We start from the raw sequence: 21,265 nt of genomic DNA, 5'->3' as shown, positions 1-21,265 counted from the left end.
ATTCTTTTAGTGAGAAATTAATTTGTATATCTAAGTGTCTTATAACCAAATGAATTGAAAATGTGAAATTAAAACTGATTTTTTTTTGTTTCCCTAAACAGCGTGCAATTAAGAAATTTCTTAAGCTAGTATCAAACCAAGATATGCCAGTGTTTCTTATTGATCCTTTGGTTCTGGAAGTGATTAATAAAGATTTTGAACAAGTTAAAAACTCTTCTTATGGTAGTGTCTCAGAATGCAAGTATTTATGTGTGAAAAGAGACTTTACTACATTTGCACTACTGGACCATCTATTGAAAAATGAGGTAAGGTGTTTACTTTTAGATAATTGGCTGTATATATTTTTGTGTCTTTCATAAAAGCAGCCTATGTCAGGTCAACTAGCATCTATTAAGCACCGATTATCTATCACTCAACTGTGGTAAATGCTGGGGATACAAAGAAAGCTCTTGAGGAGTTCACAGTCTTAATAGGGGAAACAACATGGAAACAATTATGTACAAACAGGATATATGCAGGATAAATTGGAAATCATCAAAGGAGGGAAGGCATTAACATTAAGGTAAAAGAGTAATCTGAAAATAGCTCTGGAGAACAAAGAATAAATGAGCTTTATATTCCTGGTTCCATCAGTTGGAAGAAGAAGGAAAAGGAATGACTTCCATTGGAGAGAATTACAAAGGACGTAGTAGTATACTCAGAGGAAGCTGTTTTTCAGTTAACGCACAATAGCGGAAAGAGCATTGGTTGAATGTAGGAGTTTTTGTTGAGAATATAGCGAAGGGTCTTAGAACGGACTAGGAGATAGGACACTAAGTTGAGATGGCCCCAGTGAGGTTGCGAGTTGATGCAAATGAAATGAGGATTTAGAAGGCTTTGCTGGCATCACACTCCAGCAGCTAAAGTGGTGGGAGTAGGTAACTGCAGAAAGTGTACATTTAGAAGGATGTGTTTTCAGTATGAGAGGTAGATTACTCAGTTGGCAAATCTCTTAACTACCTATTCTCCTCCTTCCCCACCCCTAATTGAGAAAGCAAGAAAAACAAAACTTGTTCCAAGCATGTATAGTCAAGCAAAGCAAACCCCTGTGCTGGCCATGTCTTTTAAAAAAATAACCTCAATCTTCACTCTGAGTCCATCCCCTCCCTCTGGAGGAAGTTCTGATGTTTGTTTTTTTTTAATGGGGGAGTGGGGCACTTTGGCCCTGTGATTTTATTGGCGTAGAGAATTTCTTGAGGAAACTGCTTCTACTGATGCAGATTGGTAACTGTTCTTCAGCTTACACTATAGAAGGTTGCTTAGGGTACTGAGAGATTAAAGGAGTTGTCCCAAGTCCCAAAGCCAGGGTGGGTCAAAGGTGGGTCTTCATTATATATGTATATGTATATGACTCCAGTACCTGTTATCTGGCTTCTGTGTATCACTATTGCTTGAAGCACACTTTCACTATTTGTAATTATGTTGGGAAAGATAAATTGTCCTGTAACACATTGAGATCCATGTAATAAATTGTTTTATAATGGTATTCTGTTACTGTAACAAGTTGTAATATAAGGGTGCTCATGAAAGGGCTGCTTCTTTGAAGTACTATGGAAATGTAAAGTTATTAATAACTAAATTTAGACGAGCAGCTTTCACTTTAAGTATTGCTAGTGAGCAGCCTATTAAAATTTTTTTTATTTATACTTTCTGGTGAATTCTGAGGAACAGATTGGATGAATAGTCAATCAGCAAGTATTTGTCAAGTGCCTATTTACTATGTGCCAGTCACTGTGCCAGGAACTGGGGATACTGATGCAAAATTAAGACAGTCCCTGCCCTGAAAGAGCTTGCATTTTGGTGGAAGGATACCACAACATTATTGTAAATGCAAGTTATATGGAAAAGAATAATTCAGGGATGGATCATATCAACTGGAAAAACCATGAAAGACGTCTTAAAAGCCGTGGCACTCAAGTTGTACCTTGAAAGAACCAAGGGCGTCCAGGAGGCAACAGGAAGAATATTTCAGGCATGGGGAAAAGCTAAGGATCAAGTAGGTCGTTCTGGTAGAACCATAGTATACATGAGGGGAAATCATATGTAATTAGCCTGGAAAGATAGGCTGGAGCCAGATTGTGAAACATTTTAAAGGTCAAAAAGAGGAGTTTGAATTTTATTCTAGAGACTTAGGGAGCCACTCAAGCTCTTTGATTGAAGCCACATGTTCAGATCTGAGTTTTAGGAATCTCATTCTGGTAGCTGTGTAGAGGATAGATTGGAGAGGAGATAGACTAGATGCAACCCCTTATACCCTTTCTTCCTCCTTCCTCATGCACTCTGCAGTACAGTGATACTGGCCTCCTTGTTATTCCTAGTCCATGATACACTTTTCCCCAGTGGCAGGCATTTTCACTGGCTGCCCCCAGCCAATTGTAGCCTCTCCCTCCTGGCTTCCCTCAAGTCTCAGCTAAAGTCCCACCTTCTGTAAGAAGTCTTCCCAGTCCTCCTTATTCTTAGTGCTTTCCCTCTGAGATTATCTCCAATTTACCTTGTATATCTCCTGTTTACATTTTTTCTTCCTCATTAAACTGGGAGCTCCTTCAGAGAAGGGACTTTTTTGTAACCTCAGCACTTATTAGTACCTGGTACATAGTAGGCACTTGATAAATGCCTGTTGACTAACTCATTAATTAGGAGGTTATAATAGTACACAAGTGAGATGTGGTGGGAGTCTGAACTTAGAGTGGTTATGGTGTAAGTTGACAAAAAGAGGTTGAAGTGAGAAATGTAGATGAAGAAGGATAGACTTGATTTGGTGGCTGATTATTATGTAGGGAGGAGAGTAGAGAACCAAGGATGACTCCTTGTTTCATGTTTGAGTAACTAGAATAATGATGTAACCATTGACATAAATAGGAGATTAGGAGAAGTGGGGAAAAGAGTTTGGTTTTGGACATGTTGAGTTTGAGATGCCTTCGGGAGATATTGGTAATGTCCGGCATTCAGTTGGAGGTGGGACTAGAGCTCAGGAGAGATATGAAGGCCAGACTTGTAGATTTGGTAGCCATTCCCGTGGAGATGGTCCACAGCAGTTGGTGAACGTACCATGAACCAAATGTAGGGAGAGCAAAGGAAGAAGCTCAGAATGTAGCCCCAGGAGTACACCCATGCATTGAAAGCAGGGCATGCAAAGGACACTGAGAAGAATTGATTGGTCTGACTGATAGGAATTATGGGTAAAAAGTCATAAAGAAATGAACTCAGACTTTATGTCAGGAGAAACTTTCTTATAATTAGAGTTGTCCAAAAATAGAATGGGCATCCTTGAAAGGTGTTAGGCTCTGCCTTGTTGGAGGTTTTTAGGCAGAGACTAGAGCCAGTGCTTAAACTCTGGGTCGAAACCCCATATGGGGTCCTATGTGGAGTGCTGAAGTCCCATATGAGAGTGGAAAAAGTTTAAGAAGCCCTGGGCTAAACAACCACTTCTCAGTTATATTATAATGGGGAATCCTTTTGGGTATGTGTGGGTTTGAATGGCAATTGAAGTCTCTTCCAATTCTCAAATTCTGTAATCCTGTTAAAAAAACCCAGAAAAGAGAAATTATACAGAAGGAAAGAATGGTCAGTGATATCAAGTAGTATATAGGATTGAGGAAAGATCATTGAGAAAGATCCATCTCTTCTCTCTCGATGTTAAAGCTTCAAGGGAGGAGGAACATCTCGGTATAAAACAGTAAAGGATCCCTTGAAATCACTTGTACAATCTAATTGTGGGAAAGACACTTCCCTGGGCTTCAGTTTTATTATCCATAAAGTGAGGATTTGGAGCTAAGTGATCTCTAAGGTCCCTTCTAGTTATTCTTTTGACCCCATGATCCCTTAATGTATTTAGTAAACACCAATCAAATTTTGCTGTTCATCTTTGGCTTTAGCTGGAGCTTTAAAGGACACTTCTTTGGTTCTAGGAGAACTGGTTTCAAATAGCTGAGAGAATGGGATTCCAGTGCCTAAAAATTCAGAGCAAAGATCCCCGCCTAGATGGAATAGATTACCTCTCAGGAACTGATATCCCCCTGCACTATATCCTCAAACTAGCAACTCATGCCATTCATCTGGTGATCTTCTATGAAAGAAGTGGCAACTACCTCTGGCATGGACAGTTACGACTTAAAGGACATTCAGACAGAAAGTTTGTGCCTTTTCGGAAGTTACAGTATGGTCGTTATCCAGGAGCTTTTGACAGGTGAGTTAAGCAGCATGAAAAAATCAGAAATGTTTGCTGACCCCATCAAGTGACATTTCTTCATGTGTGAAAAAATGTAACATAAAATTAATATATGCCAGTTCTAAAATTCAAAAACATTTAAAAATCTGATTATCAAGTTAAATGCTAATAGTAGTCACACTAGATCAAGGACACATAATCATGATTCATTATGTATAGGAAGTAACAGCCAATCACTTCATGACATTTAAATATTTACTGATATAAGCATTTCTGTCCATTCGTGGATTCCTTAGAATTAGAACAAAAACATGAATATGAAAATAGCATCATTTTCTACTCCTTTGAGGAATAGCAGGTGAGTTAGTGGCCATAGAGAAGAGAAATTTCAACTCTTCTGAGGAGGAAGACAAATATTTGCTTTCCCTTTTATTTTAGTTATTCTAAGAGTTTTATAATTTCTGGGAGTGAATTGTCCAGTTTGTGAGATGTCCATGAGCTTTGGTTCCTTTTCTTTTTGTCTTCTTTGGCTATTTCCTTGCTGATACAGTACCTCTTCAAGGGCAAGAGGACAGTAAGGGAAACTTAGCCATCCATTTTGGTTTTGGGTTTTTTTTTCTGCTTGTTAGTAACTGTTGTGAAGTGGGGAGAGCATAAACTTCAATGGCTACCAGAAGAGTTTGAATTATATGTGGTTTTCCCCTCCCTGTGCTGTGCCTTCCTTCAGTGAGCATCCGTAACACAATTGGCTTAATCATCCAGTCAGTCTTCCTAGGCTAATCAGATACTTTCCTTTAATTGTTTGATTCTTTTCTCTCTTAAGGCTGGGAGGCAATCTTGTGAGATAGAAGGAACATTGAACTGAGAATCAGGCTGTGGTCACATCTCTGCAACCAACTGGCTATGTGACATGAGCAGAACATCTCTAGGGTTCTGTATTCTCAATGTAAATGTAAAGTAAGGGAGTTCGACAGAATTGTTTTGGAGCCTTTCTAGCTCTAAAAGCATTTGAATCTATCATGCTTTAAGGGGGCAGACTAGATGGAACATTTTCACTTACTCTAGTACCTTGAAATCACTCTATTTCAGATATTATAAATATAATTTAGTAGCTTTCTACTTTAATATGGACAGTGAGAATTGTGGCTAAAGAGTTAAAAGCTTAGTGTTAACTTCATAAAAAATTGTGAAGCAAAAATGTACCTTTTTTGCTTTATTAATGTCCAAATTTGAAAAACTAAAGGTTTCTCAGTCCTTATTTAGAAGTGAGAACATTGGGGGTAGCTAAGTGGCACAGTGTATAGAGCACCAGCCCTGGAGTCAAGAGGACCTGAGTTCAAATTTGGCTTCAGACACATAATATTCACTTAGCTGTGTGACTCTGGGCAAGTCACTTAATCCCAGTTGCCTCACCAAAAAAAAAAAAAAAAATGAGAACAGTATTTCCTTTGAAATATAATTATTTTTATGGGATTTTAAAATGTGTAAAATTCTATAATTAATGGTGTGACTTTATGTTTATTAGAACATATGTCAACTTTTGGCCAGTTTGGCTGCTTGAATGGAGGCAAAGCAGATCACCTCCCCTTTAAAACCCTAAAAATTGCACCATGCCAAATGATCAAGAAATCCAATGAGAAGCTACAGTAAGTGACTTCTTATACCCCAGAAATGCACACAGAGTCATCTAGAAGGTTGCAGGTTGATAGGAAAGGGGGCTTCCAGCAAAGCTAGCACCAGCTCAGGCAGACAAACCAATAGTCTCTTTCTGTGGCCAGATATGGGCCTAAGATACATGTAGCCTGCAGAGCTCTGTATCTGGAGGCAACAAAAACAGAGAAACCCCCAGGGAGACCAGAAACCCTCAGTGAATACCTTAAAAACAACGGGAAATAATAATGACCAGTGTGGTCAAAGTAGCACTCAGAGTCCCTAGCGTTCTGTGGTAAGATTCCATGGAGAGCCCTAAAGATATAAAACAACATTTAAGAAAAAAAGATATAAAAGCCATTCTTGCGGTTTAGCATCAAAAGTTAAATCCCTTTTCCTGTGTTAAATCTTTTCCCTTTTATGGATTCAGTAATGCTGAATCCGCTTCAAATACTGAGGGGCCTACATATGAAACTGGAAACAAATATGCCTGCTCTACTCTATTTTTTATATTTGACAAAATTCTGACAATGAGAATTTCTTAAATTTGGTAGAATTCCAGTATCAAACTCTGAAGCATGGCAATTTCCAAGGAGAATAGTTGTTCCTTTAAAGAAAAATGATTTATGTTAACCTTTTTAATGAGAGTTCAGGAGTTGAATATTTAACTCAGAATGAAATAGTGTCTGAACCAATGCAATTTTCTTGCATGTAGTTGTAGTTTTTTTTTTCTGACCCTAGCCAGGTATTAAAATGACCAGGTTAGTCAAAATATTTTGAAAGATTGACTTCCATCATGGATTATTTTAGATGAACAAATAATAGCCATTATTCTGAACATCCCATCCCTTGTGCTTGCCTCCACCTTATCCCCTTCCTTTTTAGGGACAGCCTGTGAGGACATGCTCAGAGATAGGAAACACCTGGCTCTGAGAAGACACGATTTTGGAAAGTTTTGTTAAAGGCTGGGACTAGTTCATTCATTCATCAAGTATCATTATGAACCTGCTATGCAAAAGTTTCAGCTGGGTGGTGCAGTGGATAACTGGAGTCAGAAAGACTTATCTTCCTACATTCAAATCTTGCCTCAGACACTTACTAGTTTTGTGACCCTGGGCAAGTCACTTAACCCTGTTTGCCTCAGTTCCTCATCAACAGATTGAGCTGGAGAAGGAAATGGCAAACCACTCCTGTCTCTTTGCCAAGGAAAGTCCAAATGGGGTCACAAAGAGTCAGACGTGACTGAAAACACCTAAACAACAACAACGCTACGCAAAAGGCATGGGCTAGACGCTGGGAGATGAGAGCAGTGAATTTGTAGTTGGAGGACCTTTATTCAAGTCCTGCCTGTGATATCTCTTGAATGACCTTGGGCCAAGTCACTTAACCCCCCTAGACTTCCCTTTATTTGTAAAATGAAGGAGTTGGACTAGAAAGTCTCAGTAGTTCTTTCTAGTTTTTGTTATTGTTGTTGTTTTTTGTGTTTTGCTGGGTAACGGGGTTAAGTGACTTGCCCAAGGTCACACAGCTAGTGAGTGTCAAGTGGCTGAGGTCCGGATTTGAACTCAAATCCTCCTGATTTCAGGTCCGGTGCTCTATCCACTGCACCACCTAGCTGCCTTTCTTTCTAGTTTTAAATCTATTCATTTAGTCACCATTCAGTAGTCAAAAGTCAGTAAGCATTTATTAAATGCCTGCTGTATGCTAGATATTTTCCTAGATGCTAGGGATCAAATGAGATCCTTGATCTCCTGAAGTTTACATTCACGTGTGTAGTGTGGGTTCTAATTGTCTTCAGTTAATCAGCATACATTCTTTGGTCATCTGGTAAGTGCAGGGTACTGTATTGAACACTCAGTTTATGTTAAGTAAGCAGAACTTTAGTCTTACAGCTTTGTAGAAGGGAACATGGTTTTTTAAACCTTCAGACAAGCTCTCTATAAGGGCAGAAAAATTTGTTCTTCCTTTATCTTATCTTTTTGTTTTTTAGAGGAATGCTGATGACTCCACTTGAATCTCTCTGACATGGAAATATAATTCATTAACCTGATGGCCAGTCTTCAGCATTGTGGTCAGGCTGCCTCTCTTCCTCACGTCATTAATTTTAAATTTCTAGAGCTAAAGACACTCTAAACAGTTTTCCCTCAAAGAAAATTGATGGCTTCATGTTTTTTAGCACTGTTAACTTCCTTCATACTGAAAGCTATGAGAATATTTATGAGTATGTACAAAAAATACATAAATCACACTCGTTTTGGGTGAAGTTTTATAGATTGTCCTTGATTTGTTAATTTGTAACTAAGTTAACTATTGTGAAAATGTTCTTAAGATTTACCATTTTTGCTGATGTTTTATATGTTAGAAGAGGCTGCGGTTTAATTGTTATGGGTACAATGTCCTGGTTCAGAATCCTATCTTAAATTTTATATTTTCTCTTCAGGCCAGAGTTACTACAAGTTTCTGTTGATGGACTTGAAGTACAGATTCCAAAGGACCTTAACAGCTTTCTACAGGAAGTATCACACTCTAGGTTTATTGAATGTAGGTTTAAAGAAGCTCGCTCTTTCTTTCAGGTTAGTGACACTCAAGAAGTATAACTTTTAAAATTAAAATAGGTTTCTATTTTTAATATTAAGTAAAATACAGAAATTTTGGGGAAAAAAAACAAGAAAATACAACTTCTGTCATCAGGATTGTTGATTCATGAATGGTCTCTTTTGGATATTTTGTTTTAATGCAAAGGTATGGCTTAACCTTGAGAATATAATTCTTTCCAAGTGGATAGTTTGATGCTTTTGATGCCCTTTTTTGAGCAGTGGGGAGAAGTTCATTATTTTTATTTAACACCTCAAAACCACTTATTCTTTTCTGTGTACTTCTCACATGTTTGAGGCAGAATTTTAGAATATAAAAGCTAGAAAGAACCTTAAGAAGTCAGTTAGTTCAGCTTGTTATTCCCAGGTAAGATGTCCCATTAATTGTATATACGTAATGTAGTCTATCCTGTTTTTAAAAGCGTCAAAGGAAGATTCCCCTTTGGATTATATACATCATGCAATATTATAACACTTTATGAAGAAAATATCCTCAGAGGGGTGATGTTGAGGGTTACTTTTATAATTCTTGTAATATCATTTAAAGATAAATAAAATATGAGGATAGTGTTTTTGAGCTTTATTCTTCACTAGTGTGAAGGGTATATAAATTGAACTTTATAGGATGACATGGAGTAGAAATATTACACATATAAACAAGTCACTCATACAACCAGGTTTGGTGAGCACATGTGTTTCCTTAATCCTGCATGACCTTCTAAATGGGAGAGGTGAGTAATATTTAGAAGCAGGATTTTTTTTGATGTTCAGAAACCAGGATGAAGATTAGAGCCATATAACCTAAGCCACTTATAGATGACCTTGGTAAAGTCACCTAACATTTTTCTGCTTCAGTTTCCCCATCTTCAGAGCAGGGATACTGCATTTATAAAGCTATTTTAAGTGATTTTCAAATAAAAGCTGCTATTGATAAAAATATATAAAAAATATAATATATAAAAATATATCTATTTTGTAGTTTATCTGCTGCAAAATTTTAATTCCATTCTGATTTTCTTCTGCCACCTAACACTCTACTTTCTCCATACTTCATTAGTGAGTGAGTGTAGGGTCAAAGAATGTAAACTACTTTTAATGGTAGCTGAAGCAAAATATTTGGATTGGCATGTTCTCCCTTTGAAGCTGCCTTTGAGATACCTTAAGGTACCTTAAGCAAAACCAGATAAAATTGCAGGAAAAATTAATATATTTAAAATCCAAATTACTTGAGGATTACTAGTCATTTTTTTATTGCAGTGCTACAGTTCCTTCCATCAGTGACCAGAGAAAGATCATCTAAAAGAAATATTAATTTCTGAAATTATAGAAACTTTTATTTTAAACCTTTTTATATAATACTTTAAAATAAATTTTATTAATAACTTTTATTTTTACATTGCCTAATTTTTTTTGTATCTTATTTTCAAAGAACCATCCCATATAACAAAGAATATCCTTTTTTAAGTTAGAGTTAAATATATCTTGCCATTCTGTTGACATTTTTCTTCATTTAAATTTAAAATTTTTTTTATTGATCTCTTGTTTTATTTATACCATTTTCATTTCAAAATATATAATCTTCCCTGTTCCTTTCCCGAAGAGCTATCCCTTGTGACAAAGAATAAAAAAGAGAGGGAAAAAAAGTTCAGCAAAATTAACCAACATATCACCTGAGAATATATATAGTGTTCCACATCCATAGTTCTCCACCTTAGCAATTAAGGGAGGTACATATTCTCTTTTCATCTTTAAGGACCCACTTGTAGTCATCATAATTATACAGCATTCAGTTTTGACTTTTTTTGTTCTTTTCATTTTCAGATGATTTTTAAAATTATATTTTTAAAAGATTTATCACTGAGCATAAACACTTTTTCCACATGTTTTCAGAAAATCTATTTTAAAACAAGGCAGCTGCAAGTACATGAAAGTCTATCCTGTCCAGTTGACAATATACCTCTTAACTGATAAAGTCTGTGTTATTCTCATTTGCTTCTCCTTAAAGCTCCACAAATATTCAATGTTCTGCAGGTACAGTCTTATTGTTACTTCAAAAAACATTTAACCCCTAAATATTTTTTTTACCAGCTTTGTATATTTTCCCTAGCAATACCTGCATTTATTAGTGTTGTATCATCTAATGACAGAGAAAACACAGTGCTAATTGATAGGCATAACAGAAAGTATTTACTAAAATAGTTCTTTCCAGTAAGGACATTCTATGCACAGGGAACACATTTAGTCATTCAATAAATATTGTGCATCTACTGCACATAAGGTACTATACATTTAGTTATTGTGGCAAAGACAAAGAGTCGTATAGCAATGCTAATCCTTAAGCAATTTACCACCCAGTGGGGAAGATGAAAAAAGTACAGAAATAATTGTAATTCGAGGCAGAATATGAGGAACAAAGTGGTATGGGAGTTTGGCCATACTGTTATGAAGCCTAATTTATTAAACACCTATTAAAAGTAATTTCCCTTTGGGGAACAGGAATAAATAAACCATATTGTCAGTATAGAGTTTCACAGTAGTGGGCAAGTGAGCAATGATATCCATTTGGGAATAAGTCATCCAGATCAAGTGACATCTATAGAACTTTTACTTAAGAAGCTATTTTATTACCTACCATCCAGTTGTCTAGGCTCACTACATTCTGGTAGATATCTATATCTATCTATATGGGGATCTATCTTTATAGATATAGATATATATGGAGATATCTATATCATCTATGTAGGGCTCTATATCTCTCTATATCTGGAAAGGCAGTATGATATGTAAGGTGTTTCGTAGTATTGAGAATTCATGAGGATGTCATGTTTTTGAATTCCAATATATTTGCAATCTTAATTTCAAATTTTAATGGAAAGCACTCAGGAAGATCTGAGGAAAGGAGATGAATGATGGATGAGAACCTAGGATGGATGTAACCATTCTAGTTGGGTACCATTAGTTTTGCTTTGTTTTGCTCTTTTTATTTTCTTAAGCAAAATCAATATGCAAGATAGTAATGTTGCCTGGAGCATTCTGTTCTTGACAAAATCAGGTAAAGCTTTGCATTAATTCATTCTTCATCATGTCCATGCATGCGTGAAGATAGGCCTATGACTCAACATTTCCCTTTCTTGTTTTTATGTATTGGTATTTGTGCTGTGGGACACAGTAATATTCTATGTGTTATTTTTATCTTTACCCTACTCTTACTTATTCCCTTCCTGTGTCTTTGCTTCCTTCAAGGCCTTGGTTGTAATTACCCCAGGTCAGTTATCTAATCAAAGTATTTGCATACTATTTTTTAATACTCTATAGCACCAAGTAAATTTAAATAATACAGCTGAATTTTTTAAAGTAAATGAAATAGGGTAGAAGAATCTATTAGGTGTGTTTGTTGAGTCTTTTTTTCAGTTGTGTCCAACTCTTTGTGACCCATTTGGGGTTTTCCTGGCAAAGATACTAGAGTAGTTTACCATTTCCTTCTCCAACTGATTTTACAGATGGGGGACTGAGGCAAACAGGGTTAATTGACTTGCCATGGGTTACATAGCTAGTAAGTGTCTGAGGCCAGATTTGAACTCATGAAGACAAGTCTTCCTGACTCCAGGCCCAGCACTCTACCCACTGAGCCACCTAGCTGCCCCAAATTAGGTGTTAGCCATTAGTAACTTTTGTTGCCATTATATTGTTACCTTTTTGTCCATAGTCATTCTGGTAATGTGTCAGTAGTAATAGAAGAACTGTATCTAATGAGAGAAGTATGTTCATAACTGTACTATTATAAGTCATATGTATACATTTGCATACCTATATCTGATTTTATTGTAGCAGTAGTCATTAACTATGGAGGTAGTGAAAAGAGTTATGATGTTGTTGTTCAGTCATGTACAATTCTTTGTGACCTCATGAACCATGGCATGCCAGGCCCTTCTATTGTTCACTATCTATCAAAGTCTGTCCAAGTTCACATTGTTGTTTCCATGATACTGTCTATCCATCTCATTCTTTTCTGTCTTCTTTTCCTTTTGCCTTCAATCTTTCCCAAAATCAGGTCTTTTCTAATAAGTCCTGTTGTCTCATTATGTGGCCAAAGTATTTAAGCTTCAGCTTCAGTATTTGATCTTCCAGCCTGAATTAACTTCCCTATGTATTGACTAATTTAATCTCCTTACTGACCAAGGGACTCTCAAAAGTCTTTTCCAGCACTACAATTTGAATGTGTTGATTTTGTGGCTCTCAACTTTCCTTATAATCCAACTCTCTCAGCCATACATTGCAACTGGAAAAATCATAGCTTTGACCAGACAGACCTTTGTCAGCAAGGTGATATCTCTGATTTTTCATATGTTCTCCAGATTTGCTATCCCTTTTCTTCCAGGGAGCAAGGATCTTAATTTCATTGCTGTAGTTGCCATCTGTAGTGATCTTCAAGCCCTAAAATACAAAATATGACATTGCTTCCATTTCTTTTTCCTGTTTGTTGAAGTGATGGGACCTATTGCCATCTTAGATTTTTCTTTGTTTTTTGTTTTTTGGGTTTTTTTGCTGATAAGTTTCAAGCCAGCTTTTATGCTCTCTTCTTTTACCCTCATCAAGAGATTTCTTAATTCCTCTTCACTTTCTTCCCTCAGAGTAGTAGCATCTGCATATCTGAGATTGTTGACATTTCTTCTGGCAACCTTAATTCCAGCTTTTGATTCATTTAGCTTGGCATTTTGCATGATATGCTTTGTAAAAAAAAAAAAAAAAGTTAAATAAAGTTACAATATACTGCCTTGTTGTACTCCTTTTCCATTCTTAAACCAATCAAGTGTTCCATGTTCAGTTCTAACTGTTGCTTCTTGGCCCACATACAGTTCTCCAGGACATAAGTAAGATGATTTGGCATTTCCATCTCTTTGAGGACTTGCCACATTTTGTTGTGATCCACACAGTTAAAGGCTTTAGTGTAGTCGATGAAGCAAGAAGTAGATGTTTTTCTAGAATATCCTTGCTTTCTCCATAATCCAGCTAATGTTAGCAATTTGGTCTCTAGTTCCTTTGCCTCTTTGAAAACCAGCCTGCTCTTTTGATAGTTCTTGATTCACATGTTGCTGAAGCGTAGCTTGCAGAATCTTAAGTATAACCTTGCTGTCATGTGAAATGAACACAATGCTCAGTAATTTGAACATTCCTTGGCATTGCCATTCTTAAGGATTGGGACATAAACTGATCTTTTCCAATCCAGTGCTCGTTGTTGAGTTTTCCACATTTGCTGGCATGTTGAGTGCAGAACTTTAATAGCATTTTAGGATTTTAAATAGTTCAGTTGGAATTCCATCACCTCCATCACATTCCAACTAGCCTGATTGTTAGCAATTCTTTCTAAGGCCCCACTTGACTTTATTCTACAGGATGTCTGGCTCTAGATCAGTAATCACACCATTGGTGTTATTGATGGAGTTAAGATCTTTCTTATATGGTTCTTTTAACTATTCTTATACCTCTTAATTTCTTTTGCTTAGGTTAAATTCCTACCATTTTTGTCTTTTATCATGCCCATTTTTTGCATGAAACTTTTCCTAGATATCTCTAGTTTTCTTGAAGAGATCTCTTGTCTTTCCTATTCTTTTGTTTTCTTTTATTTATTTGCATTGCTCATTTCAGAAAATCTTATCTCTCCTCAAGATTCTCAGGAATTCTGCATTCAGTTGGAAAAATCCTTCTCTTTCTCTTTTACCTTTCTCTTTCCTTCTTTCCTCAGCTATTTGTAAAGCCTCATCAGTCAGCCGTTTTGCTTTTTTGCTTTTTCTTTGGAATATTTTTTTGTTGCTGCCTCCTGTACAGTGTTGTAAATCTCTGTCCATAGTTCTTCAGGCTCTGTTATATTCATATCCTTATTAAAGTTATATTCATATTATAAATCATATCCTAATTAGGTTTAACTTGATAATTAGCTTAGTTAAGAGGCTGCCCTAGTATAGAGCCAACATCATAGTCAGAAAATCCTGGATTTGAGTCCCACTTTTGACACATTCTGACTTTGTGACACCAAGTAAAATCATTTAACCTCTCAGTGCCCCAGACAACTAGTTCCAAAGACTAAGTTGCAGAATAGCTGCCAGTTTTTATTGGAAGAGAGAGGAGTTTCCTCCCTAGGAGTGCCCTATACCAATGAAATCACCAGTCTAGTACTGAAAAAAAATTTAATTTAGCTCTATAAGCTGTTGAATTTCAGCATAGGTCTAGGTATATATTTATATAGGCGTGTCTAAGAGTTTATATTATGAGGGGAAAATATTCTTGTTGAAAAGGGGGTAATGAGTTCACTGAGTGGTCGCCATATGGAGGGCTCCATAGTTGTCAGTTATGTTGTTCCTGGGATTCCTACTTCAGGAGCTTGTTGGAAGAGATGACTTCTGAGGTCTCATTCGATTGAATAAACATTTATTAAAGTCTGTGTAAGACACTGTGCTATGGATACAAAGACCAAAAAAAACCGATATGTACACTGATAAATAAATTCAAGGTAATTTAGTCATTAACAACTGGGGGTGAGAGGAGAGGGATCAGGAAAAGATTCAGAGAGCCTCAGTTGAGCCTTTAAGGAATAAAAGTATTTTGAAAGGCAGAGCTGAGGCAGTGCATTTCCAGTTATGGGGAATGGTCCAGCCAAACAGCCTTTTCCCTTTTGCATGTGCCTTTGGGATGGCTTGCTCTCCCACCTCATTTCCTCTTTATAGAATCCCTCTCTTGCTTCTTGATGCAGTTCATATTGAGGCACCACTTTCTCAACATGACCTTTCCTGATCTCTTCCTATCCTCCACCCCCAATTGCTAGTCCTCCACAATTACCCAGTATTTAACCACCTTGTACTTATTTTGTATTCTTTATTTATTTATATTTATATATATACTTCTACATGTACATGTTGACTTCTCCACTTATATGTAAACTCTTTGAGAGTAGGGAATATTTCATTCTTTGTTTTTATATCCCCACTATCTAGTATAGTGATGCTTAATAAGTGATTGTTGATAGATTGCTGTCTTGTACAAATGAATGAATAGTGGCAGGAGGTGAAATGCTGAGCTCAGAGAACATTTAGTAGCTCAGTTTGACTGGAATGTTAACTCTAAGACTGCGTGATTTTTAGGAGGGATTCAATGTTTTTTTACTTTTCTGGTCCAAGTTCTTTTGGCCAAATATGAAATTTTCTTAAAGAGATGTTACCTCACTTGGGATTTATAATCACAGTATTTCAAAGACCATCGTACTTGATTTAAGGAATAAATAAGACTTAATCGAAACATAAGTACCAGAAATTTACCGAGCAGCAGCTCTAAGAAAAGAATTTCAGAAAATATCCTGAAGTGAAAGATGTTTAGTCTAGAGATGGGGTTGGATCAGGCTTAGGGGATGGTTCAGTGGGTTGAGGAAAATGATATCAATAATTATGATGATAATACTTTAAGCTTATATATCACTTTTAACTTTTTTCTAATAAAAAAAGTAGAATAGAAAAACAGGATTGCACCTGAAACTGCAGATCCATTATGTATGATTTGCTATTGCTTTCAAATATACAACAAAGTAACTTCCTTTTTTTTCCCTCCACCCACCCTAGAGATGGCTACCATTAGACACAAATATGTGGCTTTTTCTGGATGTAAACAGCATCTTCCTTCATGGGATCTTTGCAGTTAATTTGAGTATTTATAATAGTCAGAATGACTTGGTAGCTCAAAGTTGTTCTTAAAACAGTACTGCTGTTACTGTATATAATGTGTTGGTTCTGTTTATTTCACTCTTCATTATTTTGTGCAGGTCTTTCCATGCTTTTCTAAAGTCATCAAACTCATCATTTCTTATAGTAGAGTATTTTTCCATCACGAACACATACCACAACTTGTTTAGCCATTCCCCATTTGATGGGCATCCCCACAATTTCCATTTCTTTGCCACCACAAAGAGGGCTGCTATAAATATTTTAGAACATAATAGGTTCTTTTCCTTTTTCTCTAATCATCTTGAGAAACAGATCTAATAGTGATATTGCTGGGTCAAAGGGTATATAAGCAGTTTAATAACTCTTGGGGCATAATTCCAAATCGCTCTCCAAAATGGTTGGATCAGATCCTAGCACTTTTAACTTTGTCGAGCTGGTGATTTCATGTTATTCTCACAGTAGCTCAGAGCAGCATGTAGGCAGGAAATTGGAGCGAAAAAATGTTAAGTGGGGGTTGGAGCCAAGATGATAGAGTAAAAGCAGTGACTTGCTTGAGCTCTTCCCCAAACCTCTCCAAATACCTGTAAAAATGGCTCTAAACAAATTCTAGAGCAGCAGAACCCACAAAAAGACAGAGTGAAACAAATTTCCATCCCATGACAACCTGGATGATTGATTGGAAAAGTTTATTGCGCTGGGATGGGAGAGGAGGGCAGTTCAGCATGGGCCACATAGGCAAAAACAGGGCCCCAGCAAGCCTGGAGCAGTCCTCAGGGGATTGAATCACAGGGAACTGTGGCGATTTCCAGACTTCTCAACCCACAAACACCAAAGACAACTTACAGATGGTCAGTAAAAAATGTCCATCAGACCTGGGTAGGAGAAGAGCACAGTCCGGCTCCAGTCCTGGCGCAGCCCTGGGGTGGCAGTTGCTTCCAGAGCTTTCAGCCCACAATTAATTAAGGATCAAATGGCTGATCAGAGGGGGACTGCAGGGATCTCTTTGCTGGTGAGGCAGGATTCTCTTGCTTTGCCCATGGTTGGATCTGCGGCAAAGTTCTGGGTGATAATCCTGGTGTGAGAAGGAGAGCTGCCATGGTGGAGCTTGTGGCGGCAGTGCAGAGGGGATTCTCCTCACAGTTCCAAGGCAAAAAAGAGTGCTTGTGGCCACTCACAGACCACAGCACAGGCCAAGAAAGGAGTAAATACCTCGCCTCTGATCAGACCACCTTGGAAGAACTGAAAATTTACTGGTCCCTACAAGTATCTCTGAAAACAGGTGCACAAAACCCCTGAAGCTTGGGACAGTACATCCTCCACACTGGAAGCAAACTCCTACCTTAACAAAGAGTTTAAAAGTCAAGTAATTGACTGTGGGATCATGAGCAAACTGCACAAAAAAAGTCAGACCATGGAATCTTACTTTGGTGACAAAGAAGATCAAAACATACAACCAGAAGAAGACAACAAAGTCAAAGCTCCTACATCCAAAGCCTCCAAGAAAAATATTAATCAGTCCCAGGCCATGGAAAAGTTCAAAAAGGATTTTGAGAAGCAAGTAAGAGAAGTAGAGGGAAAACTGGGAAGAGAAATGAGAGTGATGCAAGAAAATCATGAAAAACAAGTCAACAGCTTAGTAAAGGAGACCCCAAAAAATATTGAAGAAAATAACACCTTAAAAAATAGACTAACCCAAATGGCAAAAGAGGTTGAAAAAGCCAATGAGGAGAAGAATTCCTTAAAAAGCAGAACTGGCAAAATGGAAAAGGAAGTCCAAAAGCTCACTGAAGAAAATGCTTCCTTAAAAATTAGAATGGAGCAAATGGAAGCTAATGACTTCATGAGAAATCAAGAAATTGTAAAACAAAACCAAAAGAATGAAAAAATAGAAGACAATGTGAAATATCTCACTGGAAAAGCAACTGACCTGGAAAATAGATCCAGGAGAGATAATTTAAAAATTATTGGACTACCTGAAAGCCATGACCAAAAAAAGAGCCTAGACATCATCTTTCAAGAAATTATCAAGGAAAACTGCCCTGATATTCTAGAAATAGAAAGAATCCACTGATCACCTCCTGAAAGAGATCCCCAAAGGAAAACTTCTAGGAATATTGTAGCCAACTTCCAGAGTTCCTAGGTCAAGGAGAAAATATTGCAAGCAGCTAGAAAGAAACAGTTCAAGTATTGTGGAAACGCAATCAAGTTAACACAAGGTTTAGCAGCTTCTACATTAAGGGATCACAGGGCTTGGAATATGATAAATCTGGAGGTCAAAGGAGCTAGGATTAAAACGAAGAATTACCTACCCAGCAAAACTGAGTATAATCCTTCAGTGGAAAAAACAGTCATTCAGTGAAATAGAGGACTTTCAAGCATTCTTGATGGAAACACCAGAGCTGAACAGAAAATTTGACCTTCAAATACAAGACTCAAGAGAAGCATGAAAAAAGATAAAAAGGAAAGAGAAATCATAAGGGAGTTATTAAAGTTGAACTGTTTACATTCCTGCATGAAAAGATGATATTTGTAACTCATGAGACCTTTCTCAGTATTAGAGTAGTTTGAGGGAAAAAAATTATATGTGTGTATGGATAGATAGATAGATAGAGGGCCAAGTTGAATATGAAGGGGTGATATCTAAACAATAAAATTAAGGAGTGAGAGAGGATTATACTGGGAGAAGGACAAAGGGAGAGGTAGAATGGGGTGAATTATCTCACATAAAACACACAAGAAAAAGCTCGTACAGTGGAGAGGAAGTGAGGGAAGGAAAGAGGAAATGAGTGAAACTTATTCTCATCGGATTTGGCTTAAGGAGGGAATAACATACACACTCAATTGGATATGGAAATCTATTTTGCCCTACAGGAAAATAGGGAGGAAGGGGATAAGAGAGCAGGGAGGAGGGGGGAGATTATGGAAGGGAGGGCAGATTGGGGGAGGGAGTAATCAGAAGCAAATACTTCTGAGATGGGACAGGGTTAAAAGAGAGAATAGAATAAACGGGGGTGCAGGGTAGGATGAAGGAAAATATATTTAGTTTTTCACAACATGACTACTGTGGAAGTGTTTTGCATGACTGCATATGCATAACCTATATCAAGTTGCTTGCCTTCTCAATGAAGGTGGGTGGGGAGAGAAGAAGGGAGAAAATTTGTGACCCAAAGTTTTAAAAACAAATGTTAAAAATTGTTTTCACATGCAACTGGGAAATAAAATACACAGGCAATGAGGTATAGAAATCTATCCTGCCCTACAGGAAAATAGAAGGGGAAGGAGATAGGGGGGTGATAGAAGGGAGGGCAGATTGGGGGAAGGGGTATTCAGAATGCATGCCATCTTGGGTTAGGGGGAGGGGTGAAATGGGGAGAAAATTTTGAACTCAAAATTTTGTGGAAGTGAATGTTGAAAACTAAAAATAAATTAATTAAAAAAAAAAAGAAAGAAAAAAATGTTAAGTGACTTGCCTTAGGTTGTACAGCTAGTTCGTAGCAAAATCATGGCTAGAAAATGAATTCTGGTTGCTCAGTCCCGGTTTATTTCAATTCAGTTCATCACCATGCTGACACTATCAAGGGATGATAGAAGAGGTTTCCCGGATTCTGGCTGTATGTTCCAGGGCTAGGTGTGTATTCCAGATGAAGTGCTTTGGAAGCAGAAGTGTCTTAGTGTCAGAAGGATGTTCTAGAACTGTAAACCAGAGATGAGTTTGTCTTTTAAAAGAGGTCTACCAATCCATGTTCCATAAAAGGTTCTAGAGTGGTGAGGACTAGAGAATATTTGGAGAAACTCTGGCTCCTCAGGAAGTATTGCCACATTGTTCAATGCTCTGGCCCATTCCCTTGCTATAGTTGATTGAGAAGAGCTCCATTTTTCTATGTTGATGGTAGCTGTAAGCTAGGCGATTTGAACCAGAGAATTGAGTCATTTAGGTCCTATGCAAACTTGAGAAGTAGAACAGTTTCCTGCCTTACCTTTCTATTACTCTTTGCCTTGAGTGTTCAGTATCTCATCACCTCTAGATACCTAGTACTCCTGTGCTGCCTTGTATCACTCTTGTCAGCAAGGAAGAAATCAGATAAACCAATTTCTTGCTTTCTTTCTTTTACTCATCACACATACTCATTTTTTTAATTAAACAAATAAAGTATGACATTCTCTTTTTAGTTATGAAGTAAAGAAAAAACAAGATAGGTGATATTCTTTCTAAATATGAAAGTAATAGTTAAATATTTATTATTAATCTGTAGAAGTACCATGATGACATCTCTGTGGAGGCAGTGCTGTTTCAGAAGAGTGCAAAAATATTGTTACACCTGGCAGCTGCAGTATTAAAGGATTTGGGAGTCCAATTTTGGCTCAGCAGTGGAACCTGTCTTGGTAAAAATCTTTGCATTTTTTATTTGGCTCTTTTCTGTCAAAAACCTCATGCTTAAATTGGTGGTATCTGATTCTAGAGGTGGCTTTTTGAGATTAATTTTAGGGCAGTTCAGAGATGTTGGAAGTATTTAGTTTCTAAGCATGAGAAAAAATAAGCAATTTATTAAGTACCATGGAATAATTATGTCTGCTTAGATTTTTCCAGGGATTATTATTAAAATTTATACCATAGCAAAGAGAAACGTAGTTGTGTTTATAGGAAAAGTATAAGCAGTTTGTAAAAAATTCACATGTGCCAAGATAATATAGCAGTCTTCAGTTAACATTTTATTATTGCTTCCTTGAAGATAGTCATAAAAATTTTTCTTCACTCATTTAAATTACACTAAAAATTTCACGATAAAAGGAGGGTTACATATGATGCTAAGGCAGAAGGATGGACAAAAGATCTTTCCCACCATTTCTGGGACAGTAATGATATGATAGTATGGATGACACTGCCTTAAAGTGTCACAGTATTGTCCCAGTTGTATAGGAGGGTCTTATTTCAGGGTAAAATGGGCATGGTAGAAAAAGAAACATGCATAAGAAGAGTCAGAAGAAAAAGCAGTTAAAACCTGACTTTTAAAAGTAGTACCTGCCTTTCTTACTAATGTTCAAGAAGATTCTTTGATTTAATTTCCTTGATTTTAATGAATTTTCGTCAGAGACCGTTTTGTTGT

The 21,265-nt window shown here is 37.0% G+C and overlaps 1 protein-coding gene across 1 annotated transcript in view; it reads left to right on the top strand.

Moving 5' to 3' along the window:
- The window catches only part of FKTN (fukutin), a 77,710-nt gene that overhangs the window by 35,457 nt on the left and 20,988 nt on the right, over positions 1 to 21,265 (top strand). The window contains exons 4-7 of the mRNA XM_027863299.1: positions 102 to 305; positions 3,948 to 4,225; positions 8,298 to 8,430; positions 20,414 to 20,543. Coding sequence (XP_027719100.1) covers positions 102 to 305; positions 3,948 to 4,225; positions 8,298 to 8,430; positions 20,414 to 20,543 — 745 coding nt within the window. The remainder of the gene's footprint in view (positions 1 to 101; positions 306 to 3,947; positions 4,226 to 8,297; positions 8,431 to 20,413; positions 20,544 to 21,265) is intronic.

This window comes from Vombatus ursinus, unplaced genomic scaffold (genome assembly GCF_900497805.2).
Source record: "Vombatus ursinus unplaced genomic scaffold, bare-nosed wombat genome assembly UNPS02014770.1, whole genome shotgun sequence".
Classification (NCBI taxonomy): Eukaryota; Metazoa; Chordata; class Mammalia; order Diprotodontia; family Vombatidae; genus Vombatus; species Vombatus ursinus.
This window is presented reverse-complemented; position numbering and strand designations above follow the sequence as displayed.